Source organism: Triturus cristatus, chromosome 3_2, assembly GCF_964204655.1.
Source record: "Triturus cristatus chromosome 3_2, aTriCri1.1, whole genome shotgun sequence".
Lineage (NCBI taxonomy): Eukaryota > Metazoa > Chordata > Amphibia > Caudata > Salamandridae > Triturus > Triturus cristatus.
In genome coordinates this window covers 301963949-301986715 of record NC_140584.1, presented here as the reverse complement: position 1 = coordinate 301986715, position 22767 = coordinate 301963949, and the positions used below count along the sequence as shown (strand labels likewise).

At 43.8% G+C, this 22767-nt stretch overlaps 1 protein-coding gene across 9 annotated transcripts in view; it reads left to right on the top strand.

Moving 5' to 3' along the window:
- WDTC1 (WD and tetratricopeptide repeats 1) overlaps positions 1-22767 on the top strand; it is a 475018-nt gene that overhangs the window by 375231 nt on the left and 77020 nt on the right. For all 9 annotated transcript variants that reach the window (XM_085647700.1, XM_085647694.1, XM_085647701.1 and 6 more), the window contains 2 exons: positions 15533-15768; positions 16258-16426. In XM_085647700.1, coding sequence (XP_085503826.1) covers positions 15533-15768; positions 16258-16426 — 405 coding nt within the window. The remainder of the gene's footprint in view (positions 1-15532; positions 15769-16257; positions 16427-22767) is intronic.

Sequence of the window (22767 nt, the reverse complement as noted above, 5' to 3'; positions counted from 1 at the left end):
TAGCGCAGCTCGGCCTTTCCTTGGGCACCGTTAAAGCTTCTATTTCTGCAATCATTGTATTTTTAGTGATTGCTGGATCAGCCCTCGCCGTTTAGTTACCTGTAGTGATACGTTTTCTTGAAGGCTTCCAACATTTGTTCCCTCCTACTTCTTTCATTATGCTCCAGTGGGACCTTAATGTGGTCCTCACATTTCTTATGGACTCCCCATTCGAGCCCATACACAGCTGTCACTTGAGACTTCTAACTCTTAAAATGGTCTTTTTAGTGACCTTTATATCAGCCAGGACGGTGAATGAGCTTCATGCTCTTTCAATGAACCTTCCATACACCAGATTTTACCTGGATAAACTGGTTCTTCTTACTCATGCCTCCTTCCTACCGAAGGTAAGGAATCATTCACGTCAGTCAAAACATCATGCTGCTGACATTTTTCGATCCACCTTATTCTTTCAAGGAAGAGGAGAGGCTCCACTGTCTAAAAGTAAATAGAGCTCTTTCTTTTTACATTGGTCATACCAAGGACCACCAGCTCTTATCTTATTCACAGCAGTGAAAACAGGCAGGGCTGTGCAAAAGAGAACCATCTCTCAAATGATTGTACTTTGCATCAAGGTCTGCTACAGTCTGGCTAAGAAGCAACCTCATGGAGGCTTGTGGGCCTAATCCCCCAGGGCCAAGGCTGCTATGATTGCGTTAACACGCGCAGTACCTATCCTTGAAATCTGCGAAGTGGCTACATGTGTGTCACTCCACATGTTCACAAAGCTCTCCTGCTTAGACAGTAAGGTCTGTCCAGACTGGCATTTTTAATCAAGATGTCCACCTTTCCAGAAGCACAATTACATTTCAAATCGCCTTGCGATCTCCTCCATTGTTTGGGCCTTCAGGTCAATTTTCTCAAGTCCGCGTCAATACCAGTCCAGAAGTTGCACTATTTAGGTGCTACCATTGACACACTTCACGCAAGGTTGTGTCCTTCGGAGGAACAACGCTTATCCATTCTCCATAAAGGTCACACTCTCCAACGAATGTGTCGTCCAACAGTCCGCATAATCTCCTCACTTCTCGGTTCAATGGCCTCCTGCATCTTTTTAACTCCCAAGCTCGCCTCCACATGCGCCCATTCTAGGAGTGTCCGGAGGACTAGTTAGCAGGAAACTGGGAAAACCGGATCACTCTATCCCTTCATGCCATCAGGTCACCCAAGTGGTGTTCTCCGAGCACCCTGCAAATGATGCCAATTCACCATCATTATCCAACGCAGGCCATCGTGACTTATTCCTCTCTGCTCGATGGGGAGCCCCCATGGGTCACCTGCAAATACAAGGCGTGGGGTCTCTAAAGGAGAGGACATACCAGATCAATCTCCTTGAACCCACGTAGTACACCTGTTCAAGGTGTTTCACCTGTCGTTCACAATCAACAACCTGCTTGTTCAGATGACCAATACAACCACCATGTTCTACCTGAACAAGCAGGGGGGGACAAGGTCCAGATCCCCTGTCACAAAAGGCCCAGACGATCTGGCACTGACTCCTCAACTCCTCACCAGTAATCTGAAGGTAACAGCCACTCACCTTCCAGGCATTCAGAATGTTCAAGCGGATGCGCTTTGCAGGGCTCTTGATAAAAACCACGAGTGGTTGTTGAACGAAGATGTCGTGCAAGATATCTTCCACTTGTGGGGCACACCTTCTACTGACCTTTTCGCCACAGCGGAAAACAAAAAATGCTACGACTTCGCCGCAAGGCTTTACCACCCAGAATCGTTGGGGAATTCCCTATGGATCGAATGGTCCAACAAATTTCTCTGTGCTTTTCCACCAATTCCCCTGATCCCTGCAGTCCTACTCAAGCTTTCATCCACGACAGCCAAGATGATTCCCATCGCACCAGAGTGGCTGAGACCATTGTGGTTCCCGGACCTTCTTCACCAGTCGCTCTGCCCACATCTCAGACTACCATGCAGGCCTGACCTATAGACGAAATTCGGAGGACAAATGTTACACCCAACCTCTGCATGGCTCCTGATATAGTACATTATGGCCACTTGAACTTACCTTAGGACTGTTTGGAGATTCCGAAGTAGGCAAAGCGGCCGTACACTCTGTCTGCAGATGCCTTTGAATGGAGGAGATTTTGCATCTGGTGCTCATCCAGACCGATAGACTCTACATCTCGCCAGGAGGATGTTATTCTCCCATATCTTTTGCACCTTGCTAAATCTGGCCTGTAATTCTCTTCCATCAAAGTCCACCTGGCTGCTGTCTCGCAATACATTAAAAGTCCTTCACAAACCTCTTTCTTTAAAATTCCTGTCATCAAAGATTTCCTGGAGGAGTTAAAGAAGGTCTTTCCCCCTGTTAGGTGCCTTTCTCCTCCATGTGAACTCAACGTGGTTCTTTCACTATGCTATCACCTTTTGAGCCCATACATAAAGCATCTAATGGAGAGGTGTGGCTCACTGGTTAGAGGCGGCAGACCCGTAAGCAGAGAATCGGCCAGGGACCAGGGTTCAATTCCCGACGCGGCAGGGTCGTGGACCAGGGTCAAAACGGACTCGATAATTCTCGCCTCGGTACCTACTCTAACCAGGAACACACTCGGCAACTCTGGGCATTAAGCTTGCCTCATCTCTACAACGGCCCCCCACAGACGCCGGGGATGCCTGGTTTCACCTTGGAGATACCCAGAAAGGGACCATCTCACAGGGATAGCCAGGATGGGTTCCCCAGCGGTCTACAGCGCCGGGACGCCCCGTTGCTGAGGCAGCTGTGCGCTTTACAAGTCTACAACATTTACATTTACATCTCTCCAACATCTCGCGTAGAAAACTGCTTTCCTTGTGGCAATAACATTTGCGCATAGAGTTAGTGAGATATAGGCTCTTTGTGCTGATGAGCTATACAGTCTTCCACTCTTCTAAAGTAGTGATGAGGACCAATCCCAAGTTCCTCCCTAAAGTTATCTCTGATTTTAATGTAAACCAGACTATATCTTTACCCACCTTCTTTCAAAATCCATCTACTCCAGCAGAGAGAGCCCTTCACTCTCTGGATGTAAAGAGAGTTTTAACTAGATAAAACCAAAATGTATTCACAAATCAAAACTATTGTTTATCAATTACGGCCCAGTTCGCACAGCTCTGGCTACCTCCAATCAGTCAGTTTCCAGGTGGTTTGTCGCTTGCATCCTTTTGTGCTATCAGCTAGCTAATAAGACTCTTGCTGGCAAACCCAAAGCACACTCCACTGGGGGCAAGGCTGCTTTGATGAGAAATATTCCCTTGACAGATATTTGCAAAGATGTTACATGGAGGTCAGTCCATACATTCACTAGGCACTACTGTCTGGACTCTGATGCTAGATTGGATGCTCAAGTGGGACAGACGTCCCTCAGAAATCCCTTTGCTTAGCTATCTATCTCACTATTGTGTCCGTCTGCTCCACCGCTTCGGGGTGGGTTGTGTTTGCTACTGTATTCAAGGACTATACATGGAAATCCCCTACATGAGAAGGTCTAATTTCTTACCTTTAACTCCTGTGCTCTCGTAGGGGTATTTCCATGATAGTCATAAGCAACCCATCTTTCTACCCGGTGGATTAGACAGACTCTTTTATGCTCTGCTATTATTCAGCTAGTACAGCCTATTGAAAGAACTGAGGTAACTGCCTCTGCCTGAACATGATGGGATATTGGAGGTGACACAGTTCTTAAAGGCACAGTCTTCTTTTTCTTCCCTGGTAATGGCAGCCTATTGGCTACACTGCCCTGCACTTCTTCATCCTTCTCTCACATAACCAAAGGGTTTGTGAAAGATTTATTCTGTTACCTTACAAAGTTTTTCATGCATTAGTTGCATGTTTCTTTGGAATTCCCCTTATGTTACAACAAGATGAAGAATTTTGACCACTGTAGCCTAATTCCCTAGGCTGCATAATGACTTTCTTAAGTGACAAATCAAGGCCTTCCTGAAAAAAGGTGAACTTCAGCACTTAAGAACATATATTGGAAAAAATGCTCTGGGATCCCCGCAGGCGGGTGGGACTATTCAACACTTATGACCATCATGGAATTACTCCTACGAGAGAACAGAAGTTACAGGTAAGAAACTATAACTTATGCCAAAACCAGGATGATCTTCATTGCACTGGAGGGGCCAAGACAGTGGTAGTACACAGATCTTTTTCATCTGTCAGAGAGACCACACCGGAGATTGCTGTATAGTCTGAAACTTCTTCACAAATTTATGGATCAGATTCAGCATCCCAGTCTTCCATCACTGAGGTTGAAAGCTTGGCACCTGAACATGGTCATTTGAGCTTTCTGCAAAACTGTATGGATATTCTTGGACATGGGTCTCCTGCCTTTTGTGTAATAAGAGCTACCTATGTTAAGTGAAAATCATCCTGAGGTACTAATATTATTAGTGTTGTAGGCAAGATTATGGTAGTGCCCATGCTATGCAAGATTACCATCAGTGATTACCTCAGTGCATCGGGCAGGGTTGCCAACAATAGTGTAAAAAAGGCTTTGTTAGAGTGCCTGTTATTAGAATGCCTCTACATAGGGAATACATAACAGCCTTAGCTGCAATACCACTGGGCCTATTGAGATATTAGAAATAAGCCTTCCCAAAACCACATGATTTAGCGCTCAAATATCAGCTATAAGTACATTTTGGAAATTCAACTATGTTTCTCCAAACATCAACCTATCTGTTCTGAAAGTGCATATTTCAATTTGGCATAGATATGTAAATTCACCCAAGCAAAATGTTCTAGCTCAGTAGGCTGGGCTACACACAGGAGAGCTACTTACAGGTAGCTGGAGAGCTACCAGTAGCTCACGAGCTGCTGGTTGGAGAATCCTGTTCTCGGAGAAGCAAAATGCCCCTCCAACACGGCGTCTTATTCCTTTAAATGGAAGATTTTCTGCATTTGGTGAATTGAGTGACATTGACAAGTAAGTGCCAAAATGAAACGGTAGTGCATTACTTATTCTGTTTAGTTAAGTTGAAGTTGCAGTTTTCCTCCATCAAGGTACATCTTGCAGCCATAACAGCATATAGAAAATGTCCTTCACGGTCCTCTTTTTTCAGAATCCCTGTATTAAGGACTTCCAAGAAGATCTTTAAGTTTTTACCCTCATAAGCAGAACTTCATCCTCCTGTGAACTTTGTGGTTCTCGCGAACCTCATGGTTCGTCCTTTCAAACACATTTTAAAATATCCAATTCAATATATATTATCGAAAAAATTATTTTATAGTTTTCACATCTATCCATAGAATTAGCAAGATTCAGGCCCTATGCTCTTGTTGCAAAGTATTCCAAAAGAATAAAGTGATCATGGGACATACCTATGACTACATCCTAAAGTAGTCCTGGAATTCCATGTTAATCAGGGCAAATTGCTTCCGACCTTTTTTCAGAATCCCTCCACTCCAGAGGAAAGGTATTTGCATGTTCTGAACATTTATCTAGACAAGAAAAGACATTTGGAAATTGAAATATTTGTGATTATGGTCCTGTTTGTACGAGCTTATCCTGTTTCAAACGATCTGTTTCCAGATGGATTGTATTGTTTAATTTATTTTCTTATTAGAAAGCCAACAATTCTTTGCGAGGTAGTCCTTGGGCTCACTCTGTAATAGGCAACTTTGCCGCTACTGCTTTTTTAGGGAACATCCCTTTAGCTCAAATCTACAAAGCAGCCTCCTGGAGGTCAGTCCATACTTTCATAAGATGCTACTGTCTTGATTCTGACTCTAACCCTGACACTTAAGTGGGTCAAGGCTCCTTGGGAAATCTGTTTGGATAAACAGTTTGAGGCTCTTCTTATTCTCTGCTGCTGCTCTTTAAGGAATGGGCTTGCTGAATAGTTCAGTGCATAAGATTGCCAAAGAACATCCTCTGAAGAAGAAGAAAAAGTTACTTACCTGTAATTCTAGTTTTCCTTCCGGGAGCTCTTTATTGAAATCATTACCAACCCTCCCTCTTCCGTGGCTCCTGAGTAGAGATAACGATGGCCTCTGTGGAAGGGTCCTCCATCCCAATGCAAAAGAACTGGGGCAACAGCCACTGAAAGGGCTCGATGGGATACTGGTGGAGTATTCTTCCATAAAGGAGCAGTTTTAACTTTTCTGTCTCTTCAGGCTGCAGCCAACTTAGCTACATTTCCTTGCTTTTTTCCCACTTTTCCCTTTGTGAAAAAAAAATTTCTTGTTACTTTTTAAAATTTAGTGACAATTTTGTGTAATAATTGTATTTTTTTTTAAATAAAGAAAATGTGGGCTAATTGACCAGTTTTAGGCGTTTATAGATTGTTTGATTAATTACAAATTAGCTTTAGAGGAAGAAAAGTGTAAATATGTATATTTTTGTAATGAGTGTGCTGGAATAATGCACAAGGCGGGACTGTTCAGTGCTTAATATTTAAACGGAGATTCTCCTGAAGGTCCACTTGGAATACAGGTAAGTAACATTTCTGATAGACACGTTTAACTGCAAAATTTGAGCAGTATCTCTGTATGCCGGTAGGTGGCGCTATACCACTCTGATTCAGTCGCTCTGGAATTGACGTGCAGGGCTTAATTAGGCACCACCTGGTGCAATGACAACAGTTCCTTTCTTTCTGTGTAACCAGATGGGGATCCAGAGCTGCCTCTCATATCTTTAAGACATCTTTTCAGACAAAAATATTCAGTGTGTAAGGAAAATGTCACCTCTCAAGACCACATGATTCAAACCTTTTAAGTACTGTTGCAAACAAATGTCTGTGACAGATACTCATCAGGTTTGCCTATGGTCATGACGAGACCGCTCCAAGTTGAAACGTTGGTCCCAGCCCACAAGTCATCAAGCTCCAAGTCTTCGGGTAAGTCGAAGAAAAAAACACCAAAAATCCAATCAGGACTCTGCCCCTTTCTGCCATTTGCATTCACTTGAGAAGCGCCTCTTGATCATGCTCCAGAAGCCAATCGACATCTGAGCCTATCACACAATTTGTTCCTGCACAACCCGAGTTTCCAGGGCTGTCTGTGACACTGAAGCAGGTTGAAAAGTTCCGCTAGCGAGGCCATGCTCCGACTCTTCAGATCTTTACCAACTCCTTGACACTGATGCCAACTCAACCATTGACAAAGGATGAAGTGCCTATTGTGCTCTCTGAGTAGGTACCGTTGTAACCTCAACTGAGGCTAATCTCTACTTCCATCAGAGTGCCACCTCCCTTTCTGGACATGCCACCCCCACAAGGAAGGACACATTCAGTGCATTCCTTATTTGCCTCTGATTTGGACAATGATTATGATGCGGGTGATGAAATGGGGCAACTGTCCAAGGAGGAAAATTGGTATGATGACCTGCAATAAGCCAGTGCCCTTGACACTTACCATGAGCCAAGTCTTCTCTCACCTCCTTGCCTTGCTACTGAGAACGCTTCTTGCGCAATAGCCATGCCTAGGGCAGCTGAAGTTCTTAACCTCCAGCTTTCCACCAAAGATGTCAACACTAATGTTTTGACAAAGGTGCTACTGGCCGGGCAAACATCCACAAAGCCCCTCTGCCCGTCACTGGGGTACTTACGGATATCCTTTTGCAGGCTTGGGCCAAACTCCGTTCTGATCCCCGGCCAATCACCAGATTGTAAGACGCCACTGCCCAACCCTGTGTAGCTGCTGCATTTTTGTCTCGACGCCGCTCCTCAGAATGCATGACGGTGCAAGCATCTACAAGTTGGACAAACCTGAAAACATTCGCCTTCAAACCCCCCCCCCCCCCGTCCATAATGGAGTCCGAATTTGTGGAGACCTTTCAGAAAAGAGAATTTTCAGATCTGTGAATGCCTGCTGCCTCCTTTGCTGACTGTTGTGATGTGGCCAAGTTCACAATACATTGGTGGACCATTGGCACTAGCATTACCATCTGACGCACACCTGGCTGCAGTCCACGGATTTTTCAGGCGATGTCCACTCGTAACTTATGATCATACTCTTTGATGGGGCTTGCCTTTTTGGGGACAAGGCAGATTCTGCTCTGGAGCGGTTCAAGGAGAGCAAGGCCACTGCTTGCTCCCTGGTCTTACCTGCCCCACCTTACCAGCTGCATCAGACCTACCATTCCTTTTGCAGCTTTGATAGAGGTGTCCCATACCTTCAGCCAATTCAACCTCAGCAAGCTGCACAGCAGTTATGCGGCCGCAGTGCCACTGCCCCCGTAGTCAGCGAGCAACTCGGGCCACTGCCCCTCCTGCCAAACCCCTTAAGCATGCTCTTGGTGGAGCACAGCCACCCAGTTGGAGGCAGAATCTAATGATGATTGCCCAGTTGGCAGACCATCACTTCGGACTTCCTGCAGATAGTCTGGAAGGAATACACCATGCCTTGCTCCTCCGCCACACCTTCCGCTGTGCCCAGAGCAACTGTCAGAAGACCATCTGTCCATTTTACGATAGGAAGTGCTAGCCTTTTTGCCAAAGGGGCTATTTAGAGGGTCCCTGCACCAGAAGTAGATTATGGTTGTTATTCCTGGTGCTGAAGAAGGACACAGGCATGCATCCTATTTTAGACCTGTGCCCTATCAATGCCTTCCTCCGGAAGGAAAAATTCAAGATGCTCACACTGGCCCAGGTAAAGGATGCCCTTTGGGTCACTGATGAATATCGATGGTAAAAACATAGATAGTAAAAATATCGACAAAAAATCTAGATTGTAAAAATATTGAATCCCTATACTTAAACAGGTAAGTACAAAAATATTGAATCAAAAATATCGAAGTTAAAAATATAGATGTAAAAAATATCGATTAAAAAATTTGATTAAAATAATATAAAAAATAATAAAATATTAATATCATATTTAACAAAATAAATTTAATATGCATTTTAACTAAATATATAAATTAAACTTAATTAAAAAAATATAAACACACAAACGTAATAATTTATACATATACATATATTTACTTTAAAATAATTTATTAACTATTATCTTTATTTAATTTTAACATTTTTAAATTATATAAAAAAATATATATACATATAACAATAATTTTAAAACAAAAAAAAGTCTATAATTAATTAAAGCTTTAAACTATTAAAACAAAATTAAAATGGGACATTTCGCAACACAATAAATACAACAGTAGGGAAAAGGATAGATAGCAAAGAAATTACATTTGAGTGCAACAGTAGGAAAAGTATTGGATAGTGGAGGGGTACAAATTATTCTCACTTCAGTGAGTGCAACAGTAGGGAAAGTGCTGGATAGTGGAGGGGTAGAAATTACTATTCCCACTTCAGTGAGTGCAACAGTAAGAAAAGTATTGCATAGCAGGAAAACAAAAATTACTAATAACATTTTAACAATTAAAAAAAAAAAATTAATAATCTCGAAAAGAAACAATATTTTAAAAATATACAATTAAATATTAAACATATAAAAAGAATATATTATAATGTTTATTACATATAACAAAAACCTACAAATATAACAAAATACATTTATAAACACTATTTAAAAGGAATATTCCCAAATTATTTAAAACATAAATGTATTTATTTTATTTCCTACCCTATAACACCACACCAATAAAAAGACATCAACATTTTTATTGAAATGTATTAACATAATTAACATAATAATGAATGTAAAATATATTAGTAAAAAAAGATAATAAACCTTCATTGAGTACACATTCTTTAACACTGTTATCCACAACACACACCTAAAATAAATTACACAATTACTATTCTTAATTACTAATTAATTTAAATTAACAAATAATAATTCATCAATGTAAAATAAATTACTTCACACCATTTATACCTATAAACACCACAAAACACACCTCAAATTAATTACTCAATTACCATAATTAATTACTAATTAACTAATTTAAATTAACAACTAATTAATAATTCATCAATAAATTAAGTACTCCCCACTATTTACACCTAATAAATACCACAACACACTCCTAAATTTCATTCCACAATTACCATCATTAATTACTAAATAATTAATTTAAATTAAGTAACAACTAATTAATAATTAATCAATAAAAAATAAATTGCTTCCCATCCTAGTCCTGTATAGACCCACAACCCGCTACGGAACTAAAAACGCAAAATTCAATAAAAAATTGTTAACTACTATAAATAATCAATAAAATGTATATAATTAAATTACTTCCCACCCTATAAACCCACAACGCGCTACTGACTAAAAACGCAAAATTCAATTTTTTTTTTTTATTAACTACTAAAAGTTTATCACATATAAAATACAATCCATTCTTATACAAAAAACAAACATCACACACATATAAAATAATACTAAAATACATAACATTAATAAAAAAATCGATATTTTTACATCACACGCATATACAATAATACTAAAATACATAACATTAATAAAAAATCGATATTTGTAACTACTATATTTTTACAAACAATATTGAACACTTCGATATTTTAAACATCGATATTACTTACCCACAATCGATATTCTTGACCATGAGGATTTTACTGTCGATATTCTTGATCCACGATATTTGTGCAATTCGATATTTTCACCTCAATATTCTTTCTCTGCACCCTGCCCTTGATCCTGGAGACTGGATGATGGTGTCTTCCTCTACCATGATGACTAACATTTGAAGGTGAGCTCACCCCAGACATTTGTCAACCACCGCCAGACTATGATGAACCTCCTGCCATCTTTAAGGGTTCTCTGTCAACGTGCTGAAATCACACCTGACTCCATGTTAGATGCTCACCTTCATCAGGGCTATTCTGGGCATGGTTCGGTGTCATTTCTTTTCCCCTGGAAAGGAGAGGCCAGGACATTCAGGCTCTGATCCCGATTATTCATCCTCTGTCCTGGATTTAAGTGAAGTAGACTCAGAGGCTGCCTTCATGCTGTTTGTCCAGCCTGTTAAGTGGTATATGCGGGCTCTGCAGATGTATCTGGATTCTCAATGGGCGCTGCGTCAAGGGGACCTCGCTGATCATGTTCAGATCTGGGAGGGGACTACAAAAGATCTGCAGTGGTAGTTGCTGGACTGTGATGGGGTCGGTGTGTCGTAAATAAAGTATTACGCACTCATAATTTCTATAGGTATCGATAGTATCATGCATAAAGCAAAAGGCTGAGTCCGTGGTATCAGGTTCAAAAGGGCTTTATTCCAATAACTCGAGTTATAGGGAGAATAGTTCCATCACCACAAGGGATCAGGAAGGGTCTTCTGAAACTTTATTCACAGAGTACAGTATATATACATTCAATATTATACGTAAGCAGGAGTGCGTCAGGCAGAGCAAGAGAGAATGAGATAAGAGCATGTGGGCATGTAAGGAGGCGTGAAGGTGGGCGTCCATGTGGGCGTCCACTTGATGAGTCATAGGTGAGTGTCATAGGTGGGTGGATACCTGGAGGGGGTTGCGTGATCAGCTGGAACTTTACTGGAACTTTGCCTTACTTGTGCTCAACTCGAGCATGACGTGTAACTGACGTGTAACTGGGGGAAGGCTGCTGTGCAGTCGGGGAGTCTGGAAGAGAGGCCTTCAGTATCAGGACGACCAGCACATCTTGTATTATCTGATATCTAAAGTCCGGAGCAGGAACTGATCTGTGACATAGGTTGCCCATCACCAAGAGCCGATGTGGCGTCTATTTCTTCATTCACTGCGTAGGCCTTACGTGGGGGCTATGGGCTTTTCACTGACGTGAGCTTTGCAATCACACAAAAGGAGACAGAAAGGCTAGGCTCTATCCTTTGCAGACGGGTTGTGTTTATTCCTCCTTATCCAGGCAGGAATGTGATTCAGTAGGAGTAAGCAGATAACCGTGCTCAATACTGTCTCGGCACCCCGGACTGGGCCCCTTTGGCTGAGGCCCAAGTGTACGAGGCCAAGGATACACAGCTGCAGCTCTCAGAGCGTCTGAGGCCTGAAACCTCTTTTCGGGCTCTGGCTGAGCCACAAAAATGGGCTTTCATGAAAATGACACAAGTGCAGGAAAACATGATGCAAAACGTGTAGGCCTCAATGCAGATTTGTCGTTTCTCACATGGGAGACTTGATGGCAGGCCACGTTATAGCACAGGCATCATGGTTGACAGGCCATGGAGGGAAAATGCATGGCATACATGCATGTGCACAAAAACGTTGGGGAACACATAGGGGACACATAGGCCTCATAATTTTTATTTTCTCAGGTGGCAGATGATTTCCCTCACCCACCTAGAGTAGAAAGTGGTGACCGATGCATCCCTTCTGGGTTGAGGCAACCATCTGGGAGAGGTGGTGATCAGAGGCCTCTGGTCTCTGGCAAAGGCACTCCTGCGATAAACTTCCTGGACCTGGGGGCCATCTGCTCTGTGTTTAAAGCCTTTCTACCATCCATCAGAGTGATGCTGGTGCAGGTGCTTACGAGCAACAGCACCGACGTGGTATTGCAACAAGCAGGGCGGTTTGGGGTCCTGAACCCTATACCAGGTGGCGCTATGCCTTTAGAAATGGCTGGACCATCAGGGCAGACAAGCTCAGCCATCAACTAGTAGGTCACGAGTTGCAATTCTACCTGGAGGTGGCACAAGGACTGTTTCACGAATGGGGAGGATCTATTTGCCTCTTTCGAACTAGCAATGTCAACCATTCTGCGCACTGGAATTCCCAAGGCACTTCTCAGGAGGGCATGCACTGTGCCTAGAGTGGAACTCTGGAGTCCTGTACGCTTTTACACCGATACCACTCCTGCCCCGACTTCTGAAGGTCAGGATTGACTAGACCCAAGTCATCCTATTGGCTCCAGATAGAGCATGGTATCCACAACTCCTGGGCCTGATCATCTGTCCTTCGATTAAGCTGCCCTGCTGGGTTAACCTGTTGTCACAACAGGGCAAGGTTCAGCACCCAGGCCTTCGCAATCTCTACCTTCATGCATGGATGTTGCGTGGCAACAGCTGAACTCCTTTGACCTTACTCTGGAGGTGGTTGATGTCCTCTTGGCTGCCAGACATCCGTCGACAAAAATTGTATATGTCTCTTGTTGGGACAAATTTGTGATTTGGTCCGGCACATAACAGATTCACCCACTCTAGACCAGGTTATCTGGCGTTTGGTTTGCCTCCTGCCCCTGGCAAGACTTTGCTTTGGCACAGTTAAGGGGTGTCTTTCAGCATTTTTATGGTTGGCAGACCAGCGCTCATTGTTTAAGTCACTGGTTGTGATGTGTTTTTTAAAACGCTACAACACTTGTTTCTTCCCTCTCCTATCATCATGCCTCAGTGGGACCATAACTTGTCCTCACATATTTGATGTGCGCTTCCTTTGAGCTGCTTCACATCTGTCCCTTGCAGCTACTCATCATCAATACATTGTTCCTACTCGCTTTCACCTCAGCGAAGTGAGTGAGCAATCTCAGGTTCTCCATGCTAGCCAGCCGTACACCATTTTCTCCAGAGACATTCCGGATTCTGCAGACCTGAGCATCCTTTTTACCAAAGGTTGTGTCACAGAACCAGAGCAGGAAACTGGAGGAGAGCCAGGGAGAGATAGTGGGTAGCTCACCCTTTACTATAGTAGATGGCCACTCTGGGGTCGGGACGAGTGGGTGCAGGTAGATTGCAGTACAAAGAACATAGTCACCTCTAAACGGAGACAGAGCCATAAGTTAAGGTATGGTCGGAAGCAGAAAGTGAGAAGACGGCCCCTGGGAAGATGCGTAACAGTTGGCGTTCAAAGCTTAGTAGCTAAGAATGATGACACATCCCTAGAGTTCGGTACCCTGTGACCCCCCCTCCTCTGCACGATATTGGGTTAATTGTTTACATTTTAAATACTGAGTTCGATTTGATGAGGACAGTACTGTGCCCTGGGCTGTGGCTGGATTCCAGACACTGGGATGGGACCGAGAAGTAGTGGTAGGCATTGTCCAGGGAAAAGAAGCCCTCAATGAATCATTGCATGGTAGATAAAATCTAGAAAGAGTAAAGATAGATCCGGGGAAATGAGAAGTGGTTTGAAGATGGGTTATCAGGCTGAAATGTGTAAGGAAATGCCTGCACAAGAATACTGATTAAGCAATGTAAAGTGAATAACTGAGAAATGTGTGTATATAAATGCCTCACGTTACAAATGCCAATGAAAATGTTTTAAAAAAAATAATAATAATTGTGACGCCATTCATAGTCAGTCAAATAGTCACCCTACTGGCATTCTGTGCTCTGCCTCATCCCTCTAAGGAGGAGGAGAAACTCCAATGCTTGGACTCCAAAAGAGCGATAAGCGTCGATCATACCAGGGGACACTATGTGAACAATAAGCTTTTTGTTGGAGTTCACTGTAGCAAAAAATGGAAGGCCGTGCAGGAACCTCTCCAGTACTCTGCATCAACATCTGCTGTGAATTGGCCAAAAGGCAGCCTCCAGAAGGTCTGTAAGCCCCTTAGCACCAGGACTAAAGCTTCTATGTGGCGTTTCTGTCCTGGGCATCTGCTAGGCAAATGCATGGGCATCGCTCCAAGCGTTCACAGAGCACTACTGCCTGGACATTCAGGTTCACAGAGAGGGGCATTTCGCCCATTTGTTCCTGTAGGACTTCTTGGTTTGAGACAATCCACAGACCCATCTCCTTATAGGTACTGCTGTGGTATATTTTCAAAAGTTGAGTCGTCTGGTTAGAAGTCTCTAAAAGAAAAAGTTACCTTCAGTAATGCTCTTTCTGGTAGAGGACCTATCTAACTGCAGATTCCTCACTGATCCTCCCTGTTCTGTGAATTGGGCTCTATCCATTAATAAGATAACAAGTCTAGGAATCTGCAAACTGGTCAAAGCCAATTTGCTGTTGGGGCTCTGCATCTAGGGGCACTGACAGCCTCGAAAGCAGCTAACGTCAGTGCTTGGCTGTTGGGCCTACATAGCCCCGCACGTCATTTCCGGAGCAAAATGTCTTCCATCTGGAGCCACACAGCAACTCTTGCTGGCCCGCAGAGGTACTGCTCAAAAGTTTCCAGATCCAGTCTGACACCTGGGGAATGACTGTTCAAAAGGTGAGGAATCTGCAGTTAGTCTATTCCAGAAAGAGCATTACCAAAGGTAAGTAACTTGTTCTTACATCAGATTGATGTTTGGGGGGGTTTATTTGGAAACATATTTCAGGTGTTGCCTAGTTTCCAACTCCTGCCTCCTGAAGCACAAATTCTTTGAAATTCTATATTAAAGCTGTGCTGGTGCACTTAGTTTTGTGTTGCAGCCCTAGTGCAGTGGTGCTGTGATATTTACTTGTTGTGTTTATACTGTCCATTGATGTTCTCCTTTCTGTGGGAAAGAAATGCTGTACTGGCCCTTCTAACCAATAAGTGATGGCTAGTGCAAGTGTATGAGAATATTTGCGTGGGGTGCATGGGCTTACCTCTGGGCCTGCACACTGTGTCAATGTTTTCCCTGGGACCTGTAACGTTGTAAGCTCCTGTGCAATAGCTGCTGCTTGTATGCCAGTGAGTGTCTCTCTTGTCTTTCTTTAGGGACGGTGATCATTATGATGCTTTGAGAGATTGCCTGAAAGCCATCTCCCTGAACCCTCTACATTTGAAGGCCCACTTCCGCTTGGCCCGCTGCCTCTTTGAGCTCAAGTATGTCAGTGAGGCTCTGGAGTGCCTGGATGACTTCAGAGGAAAATTCCCAGAGCAGGCGCACAGCAGTGCTTGTGATGCCCTCGACCGCGACATCAAGGCAGCACTCTTCTCCAAAAGTGACAGCTGTGAGTATACAAGGGTCCTGGTATCGTATATTCTGAGAGATTACATATTCTTTGATAACAGCCTGTAATGTCCGCTTTAAGAAGACCTCCCATAACCCTGATGGGCAGTATCAACAATTGACTGAAATGGCCAACAGTCAGACTGTGGCCAATCTAATTCCTAAGATTTCTCTGCATTAGGGTTAAAGCCGTGAGCTCCTGGAACTCTTTCTCTTTCTTTCCTATCATGGGGTTAGCGGTAATTTAGCTCCAATTTCCAGTGCCGCAAATGCCATTTCGTAATCCAAACCTCGGGGATAATTTGCCCATTAAAATGATCTGTCACGTTTTAAAGTCTCTTCTGCACCCAAGTCCTAGAAAATACCTACACCATGCTATCCCTACTGCCAATCCTTAAGAATCTGCTACCCATGATCATGAAACGTAGTGACCTGCTGCCAGCCATACCCTTTGAAACATCTGTATTTTAATGTTTGTGCTTTCTTGTAGCGGATGATAAGAAGGGCAGCGCCCCCATCCGGTTGCGAGCCCCCGGGAGAAAGGACTCCCTGTCAGAGGATGAGATGGTGCTGAGGGAAAGGAGCTTAGACTATAAACATCGTTACTGTGGTCACTGCAACACCACCACCGATATCAAGGAAGCTAACTTTTTTGGCAGGTAAGCTACCATAAGAACACAGGCTCCAAGACAGTTGAGGAAAAGAATGTAGCGGATGGCTACTAAATTATGGGTGGACACTCTGGAGCTTGACATCTGAAGCTAGCTCATGCACATAATCACTATCTGATCTGTCCTCTTGTTTTTGCCTAGTGATGCTTAGCATTTTAAGTAGTTTATTTGCTTTTGTGAGCATTTGTTCCACGTGTCAGCTGTTACCAGCTATCCTTGGTTTGCAGCTGGTCCTTTTACACTTGACTCGTATACTGAAAGCTCTGATTAGCACCAGACATTCCCCTTTAATGTATTCATGAAAAGAACACAAGCACTATAAAAATAAATTAAATCAGAGGTAAATAGAGACAATAAATTCAAGGCGACTTGCAAGTTCTAAAGGGGCTGCTTTGAATGCAGTAATGGTAAAAATAACAACTGAATCTAGAAGTAGGCCAAAAATCTTCAAGAGGATCAGACATGGAAAACATACGATAAATGCATCTGAACAAAAATATACTTTTATAACAAACAACATGCAGAAATACATTTGGTAAAATGCTCTAGCTCTAAAAAGTGGGTTGCAATTAAATGGTACAAAGCCTAGAAGTTATTAGTACAGTTGTGCAACATTTGAAAGCGTCTATTAAAATAGTGCACATGGAGTGCTTGGGAAGGTCATCGGAAACGTCTATCCCTGTTTTACAAGGAATGTGACCTGTGCTATGATGTCTGTCAAGACACAAACTTCGTATGTTCCTTTCGCAATTAAGTTCAATAATGGTCAAATGTTTCCATTTTGTTAAAAAACATTTGTTAAACTTCACGTTTAGTAGGTGTGGAGAGGATGACCAGGATTAATCTCCAGCATTCAATCTTTCATAGATTCACATGCTTAAATTGTTGCCTGTTGTCAGACTAACAACCTTTGATAATCAATGTTAATCATTGTACCAGTGCACCATTACAATCAGCAACATTGAAATAGACATAGACGGCATACAACTCTGTGGAATCCTCTCTCCATTTGAACAGTTTGAGTATTTTTTCAATCTATTCGAGGTTTTTTCTTAACATCTCAACTTGGCTTTTACCACCAGTGGAGTACATTTACTCATTGTTTTCTTGTGCCATCATCAAGAGGACTTTTGATGTGGGAGAGGGTTCAGAGAAGAAATCTTGGTTCAAGACTTTTAAAGCTATTTGTAAAAAGGAAGATCTTCATGGCTGACCCTCATTCCAAATGTCTACTGCCTGCATCCTGGCCACAAACCTAAAGTGTGACATTCTCAAGACATTCTCTACAAAGATAATGAAAGACTGGGAGAGAGGATTGGCTCTGGGGGTCTTTGTAGAGAAGGCAGAAGCTTACAACTCTGAACAAGCAAGAGCTTCTAAATCTGCCTCTGAGACGTCCAAGACTTTTATACTGCTTAAGGAACCTCTGATCTCTGCCATTAAGAGTCAGACTTCCGATAGATAGAGGATTTGAAAAACTCAAGCGGGGGGACCCTTGTGTGCCGAAAAGTGGCTCCACATAGCTTTGTCTTCAAGTGGCACCATGCAGCTCAGTGCTGATGTCGCTCCTCTCCAGGAGTGATGAGCGAAGCCCTCCCACCCATGCGCATTACCAGTTGCTTTTTGAGCTTTCTGTACCCTCAGATTGTAGTGACCAGTGTGCCGCTCTCTAATTGAGACCCATGTTAATGAAGAGGTCATTTCACAGAACTAGTAGGATGGTAGAGTATGTGAGGAATCTGCGCTTAGACAGTCTCTACAGGTGGGGAATGTCACAAACAAATGTCTGTGACTGACCTGCATGTCATTTGTCTGTGGTGACTGGGGTCGGACGAGGACTCCAAGGCCTGCAGAGACTATGCCTTGATGAACCTAATTCCATCTGAGATCAGGAAGCAAAGTCATTAGTCTCAAAGCACTGCAAGATTTCACACTGTAAACGGTCAAGATCCAAAGGGAAAATCCTGCTCCCAAGGTCGTTCCTGCGAGAAATTGTCGCTGCGGTACAAATCTTCAGCTAAGTCAGTGACAAAACACAAAAAGTCGAAGTAGAATTCGACCCATTCCCACCACTCTAGATATCCTGAGAAGGCATAGGAGTGTCAACATGCCTTCCTGTCCCGCTCCCAAAGCCATTTCCCTACGAAGCAGAATCCGACCCTTGTCTGAAGGCAACCCGAATTTCCGGTACAGTTAGTGACACCACGGCAAATCAAAGAATTCTGTGATGCATGCTGCAGCTTTTTGGCACGTTACTGGCTCCCTCTGGTCCACTTTCAAACACCAAGGAGCCAGATGCCTACCACCTGGGCTTCTGTCTGTGGGTCCACCCTCTATGCCATTTGGGTCCTTTGAGTTTTTTCACGACTTATGTCGGTACCGGATCCCTCTCCTGCTGCCCAACCGGTACACAAATACCCACAGCTCTTTCATGGTCGCTGCACCCTTAGACAATGTAAAAAACAGGGGCAGCATGCAGCCCACTCCTCTGCCCCCTCAGGTGCCACAGCCCCAAGCCTCGTTAGCATGCCCATGACGCCACACAGCCACCCTGTCAGAGGCAGGATCCGACGTTTTCTGCCTGGGTGACAGATGATAACTTCAGAGTAGTGGGTCCTGCAAATTGTTCAGCGGGGTTACTCCTTACCATTCCTGACAACTCTTTTGCACCTTCTCCCATCCCCAGATCGACAGGACCATCTGGCCTCATTGCAATAGGAAGTGCAAGTTCCTTTGACCAAAGGAGCCATAAAGAGGATGAAGACCCCAGAAGTTGGCCATAGTTTTTACTCCCGCTACTACATGTTGCTGAAAAGAAAATGGAGGCCTTCGTCCCAATTTAGAGTTTTGCCCTTTCAACGCATTCCTGCGGAAGGACAAATTCAAGATGCTCACCCTGGTTTATGTCTTGTCTGCTCTCTACCCTGGAAACTGGATGGAAGCATTGGACATGCACCACCATGTGCTACTTCTGGAGACCAACAGGCGGCACCTGCGGTTCATGGAGGGGCCAGAAGCATTTTCTGTACTCTATGCTCCCCTTTGGCCTTACCAGTACCCCTCAGGTGTTCACTTAAGTGATGGCGGTAATTGCAGCACATCTTTTGAGGGCAGCGGTGGGGGTGTTCCTAGTCTTCTCCTACTTCAACAACTGGCTGTTGAAGTCAGGCTCCCCCTGGTCTTTAGCGGAGGCTCAACTTCACATCAGTCTGTTGGAGCTCAGAGCCATCTGCATGGCATTGAAGGCTTTCCTTCCTTCCTTCCATTCAAGGGAAGCTGGTGCAGGAACACCACTGCCATGTGATACTGCAACAAGCAGGGTGAAGTGGGTTCCTGTTGATGTGCGACCCGACGGGATCTCTGAACACCAGTATGGACGAACTCCGTCATGGACACTTTGTGGATCACGAATAGCACTTGCATTCAGAGGTGGCACAATGACTCTTCAGTGAATGGGGAGAACCTTGGTTCGATCTTTTCGCCACTGCCAAGAATGTACAATGTCAGCACTAATGAGCTTTGGAGTTTACAAGGCACTAAGTGGAGACTTGTTCCCTGTAAAATGGAACTCAGGACTCCTGTATGCCTCTTCACCAATACCTCTCCTGCCACAAGTTCTGGTTTGGGTGCAGAGAGTATGGTATACTGAACTCTTGGGCATGAACATCTGTCCTTCGATCAGCCTGCACCTGTGACAGGATCCCATGTCTCAGCAGTAGGGCAGGGTCCTGTTTCTGAACCTGCACACTTTCCACGTCCATGCTTGGAGACTGAGCAGTGATAGTTGAGGACTTTAGATCTTTCTTCAGAGGTTGTTGTCATCTTGGCAGCCAGGTGTCCCTCATCCAAGCCTGTATATACCTGCCACTGTGACAGGTTACTGGCATGGTGTGCTTTCAAGCAGATTGACTCACTTCATGCTAAGTTGTCGAAAGGGCTGTATGTGTTATCCTTATTACTGCAAGTACTTCCTTTGGGCACAGTTAAAGGGTTTTTGATGTTTCTTCATGCCTTTTTGCTGTTGCCAGACCATTCATCATTGCTTGAATCACCTATAGTTATACGTTTTCTGAAAGGTTGACTATATATTTCTTTTTTCTCTATTTATTATGTCCCATAGGATTTGAATTTGGTCTCAGATTCCTCGTGTGCTCCCTTTCTTAGGTTACTTACCTCAAATAACGTCTTTCTTGTGACCATAACTGTGGCATGATGGATGAGCGAGCAACAAGCCATCTCCATCAACCCTCCTTCCTCCACTTTCTATCTAGACAAACTGGTTATCCAGTATTGGGGTATCTTTCATAGATTCACATGCCTGAATCATTCCCCGTCGTCGAAATGGGAGTCCCACGGTACATATAATAAAGTAGTACATAGTAAATTCCATAGGCCATCATGGAGGTAACCATGTATTCAATACCCTATCAGCCTCCTTTTATAAAAAGGGCCAAACTCAAAACACGACCAATCGGCAACCAGCACCCTCTAGAACCTTCCCAAGAGAGGCTGAATCCCTCAGATTTTCACTGCGCGTCGTGTGTAAGGGAGTCTCCCTGAGCTCTGCTCAGTTCTTCATCTTTTTCAGAATAGTTTTGTTCTTTAATTCTATAGAAGAATGTCTGATAAAAAATGATTATTTAGACCTTGTAAATCCTGCGGAAAGAAAAGAGTGCATATTGATGATGCTCACAAAGAATGCTTCTATTGCCTCTATCCCAACCATGAGACAAAGCAGTGTAAAATATGCCGCACTTTCTCAACTAAAACTTAAGATCTAGAGAAGGAAGATTTTTATTGTGGCTGAAAAAGAAACGGAGTGCCTCATCTGATGTTGAGAGCGACACATCCTCCAATTCTCATAAGAGGCCCAGGTCGCCTGAGGGTCAGCCTGAAGAGAGAAAGAAACATTCTAAAGTTTCTCATCTTACCAGAGAATCTCAAAAACAGGAAAAACAGCCTAAGGTCTCCTCAGAGATTGGTTCCCTCATTCTATGGGGACATCCAAAGAAAAACCGGAATCTTTAAGCCATTCCAGAAGAAAAATCAGCCACAAATCTTCATCGGCGTCAAGCTCACACATAGACGCCTATTTCTTCATCAACAACGACAATGACTCTATCGTCGTCGAGACCGCCGACAACGTTTACTACGTCGACTGCGAGTATTAAGGGTTCAATACCATCAACTTTACCTATATTGTCGACGACGACGCTGTCGACGAAGCCAACCACCATTGACAAAGATCTCATAGTTGAGGAGACAGTCGACTAAGATCTCGTCTTCGACATAGACCCTAAGAACGACTTCACCGTTGATGACCCCTTCATCGTCGATGACAGCTGCACCATCAACGGCAATTCCACCGTCTATGGCAATATCGCAGTCGACGTCGAATATTTTACCCTTGACAACGGCATTGTGGACGAGAATTCCAATTTTGTCTGCAGTTCCATCAACTTCATTTTTACAACCTACACAAATGGAATTTAGGACACCAAAAATGTCACCACTAACTCCAAGTCACCTGTTATATGTAGAGGACACTGATGAGGGTGAGGGCCAATTTGGAACTGCGCATAGCCCTTCTGAGCTCAACGTGAAATATCAGGAAGAAGACGAAGACTATGACGATGAGGAGCAATATTATCAACAGTATCCAGTCCCTCATGCTCAGTATCATCAATTCAGATACTTTGAGCAACCTAGCCAACAACCTGCTCAACTGCCTCCGACACTAATAGTGGATCTACAAAATATGTTGGCAGATTATAAAAGGAGGTTGCCTCCTTAAGAGGACAGTGTCACAGTGCCCCCACCTCCGCCTGTAGCTCCTTTAACACCACCACCACCTCCTGCAACACCCAGGTTAACGCCACGTCCCATAATTCCTCTGCCTCCCAGAGAGGATCCTACCACCTCTGAAGAAAAGCCTGAGGAGGGAGGAATCCATAATCCTCCTCCGCCCACAGATGAATGGGATGATTATATAGCACCACCTCCGTCCCCTCCACCTCATCGTCCTTCAGACTCACCTCCTTAGGATATTGGAGGTTTCCACAATATAATGGATAGAGCCCCTACCAGATTCCACTTGCCCACAATTGTAAATCAATTGGACTGTTTTCTGTACGATTTTAAAGAGTAATTGAGAAAACAGTCAGGTCAATACCTTTAATTGATCACATTTGGCAAGAGGGTGTCAAGGTAATGAAGACGCCAGCTTCTGTGGTTCCGGTGCTACCGAGACTTGATAAAAAATACAGAGCTCCAGAGGACTCTCCTGCATGTCTCACAGGTCATCCCAAGCCTGACTCTGTGATCTCGCA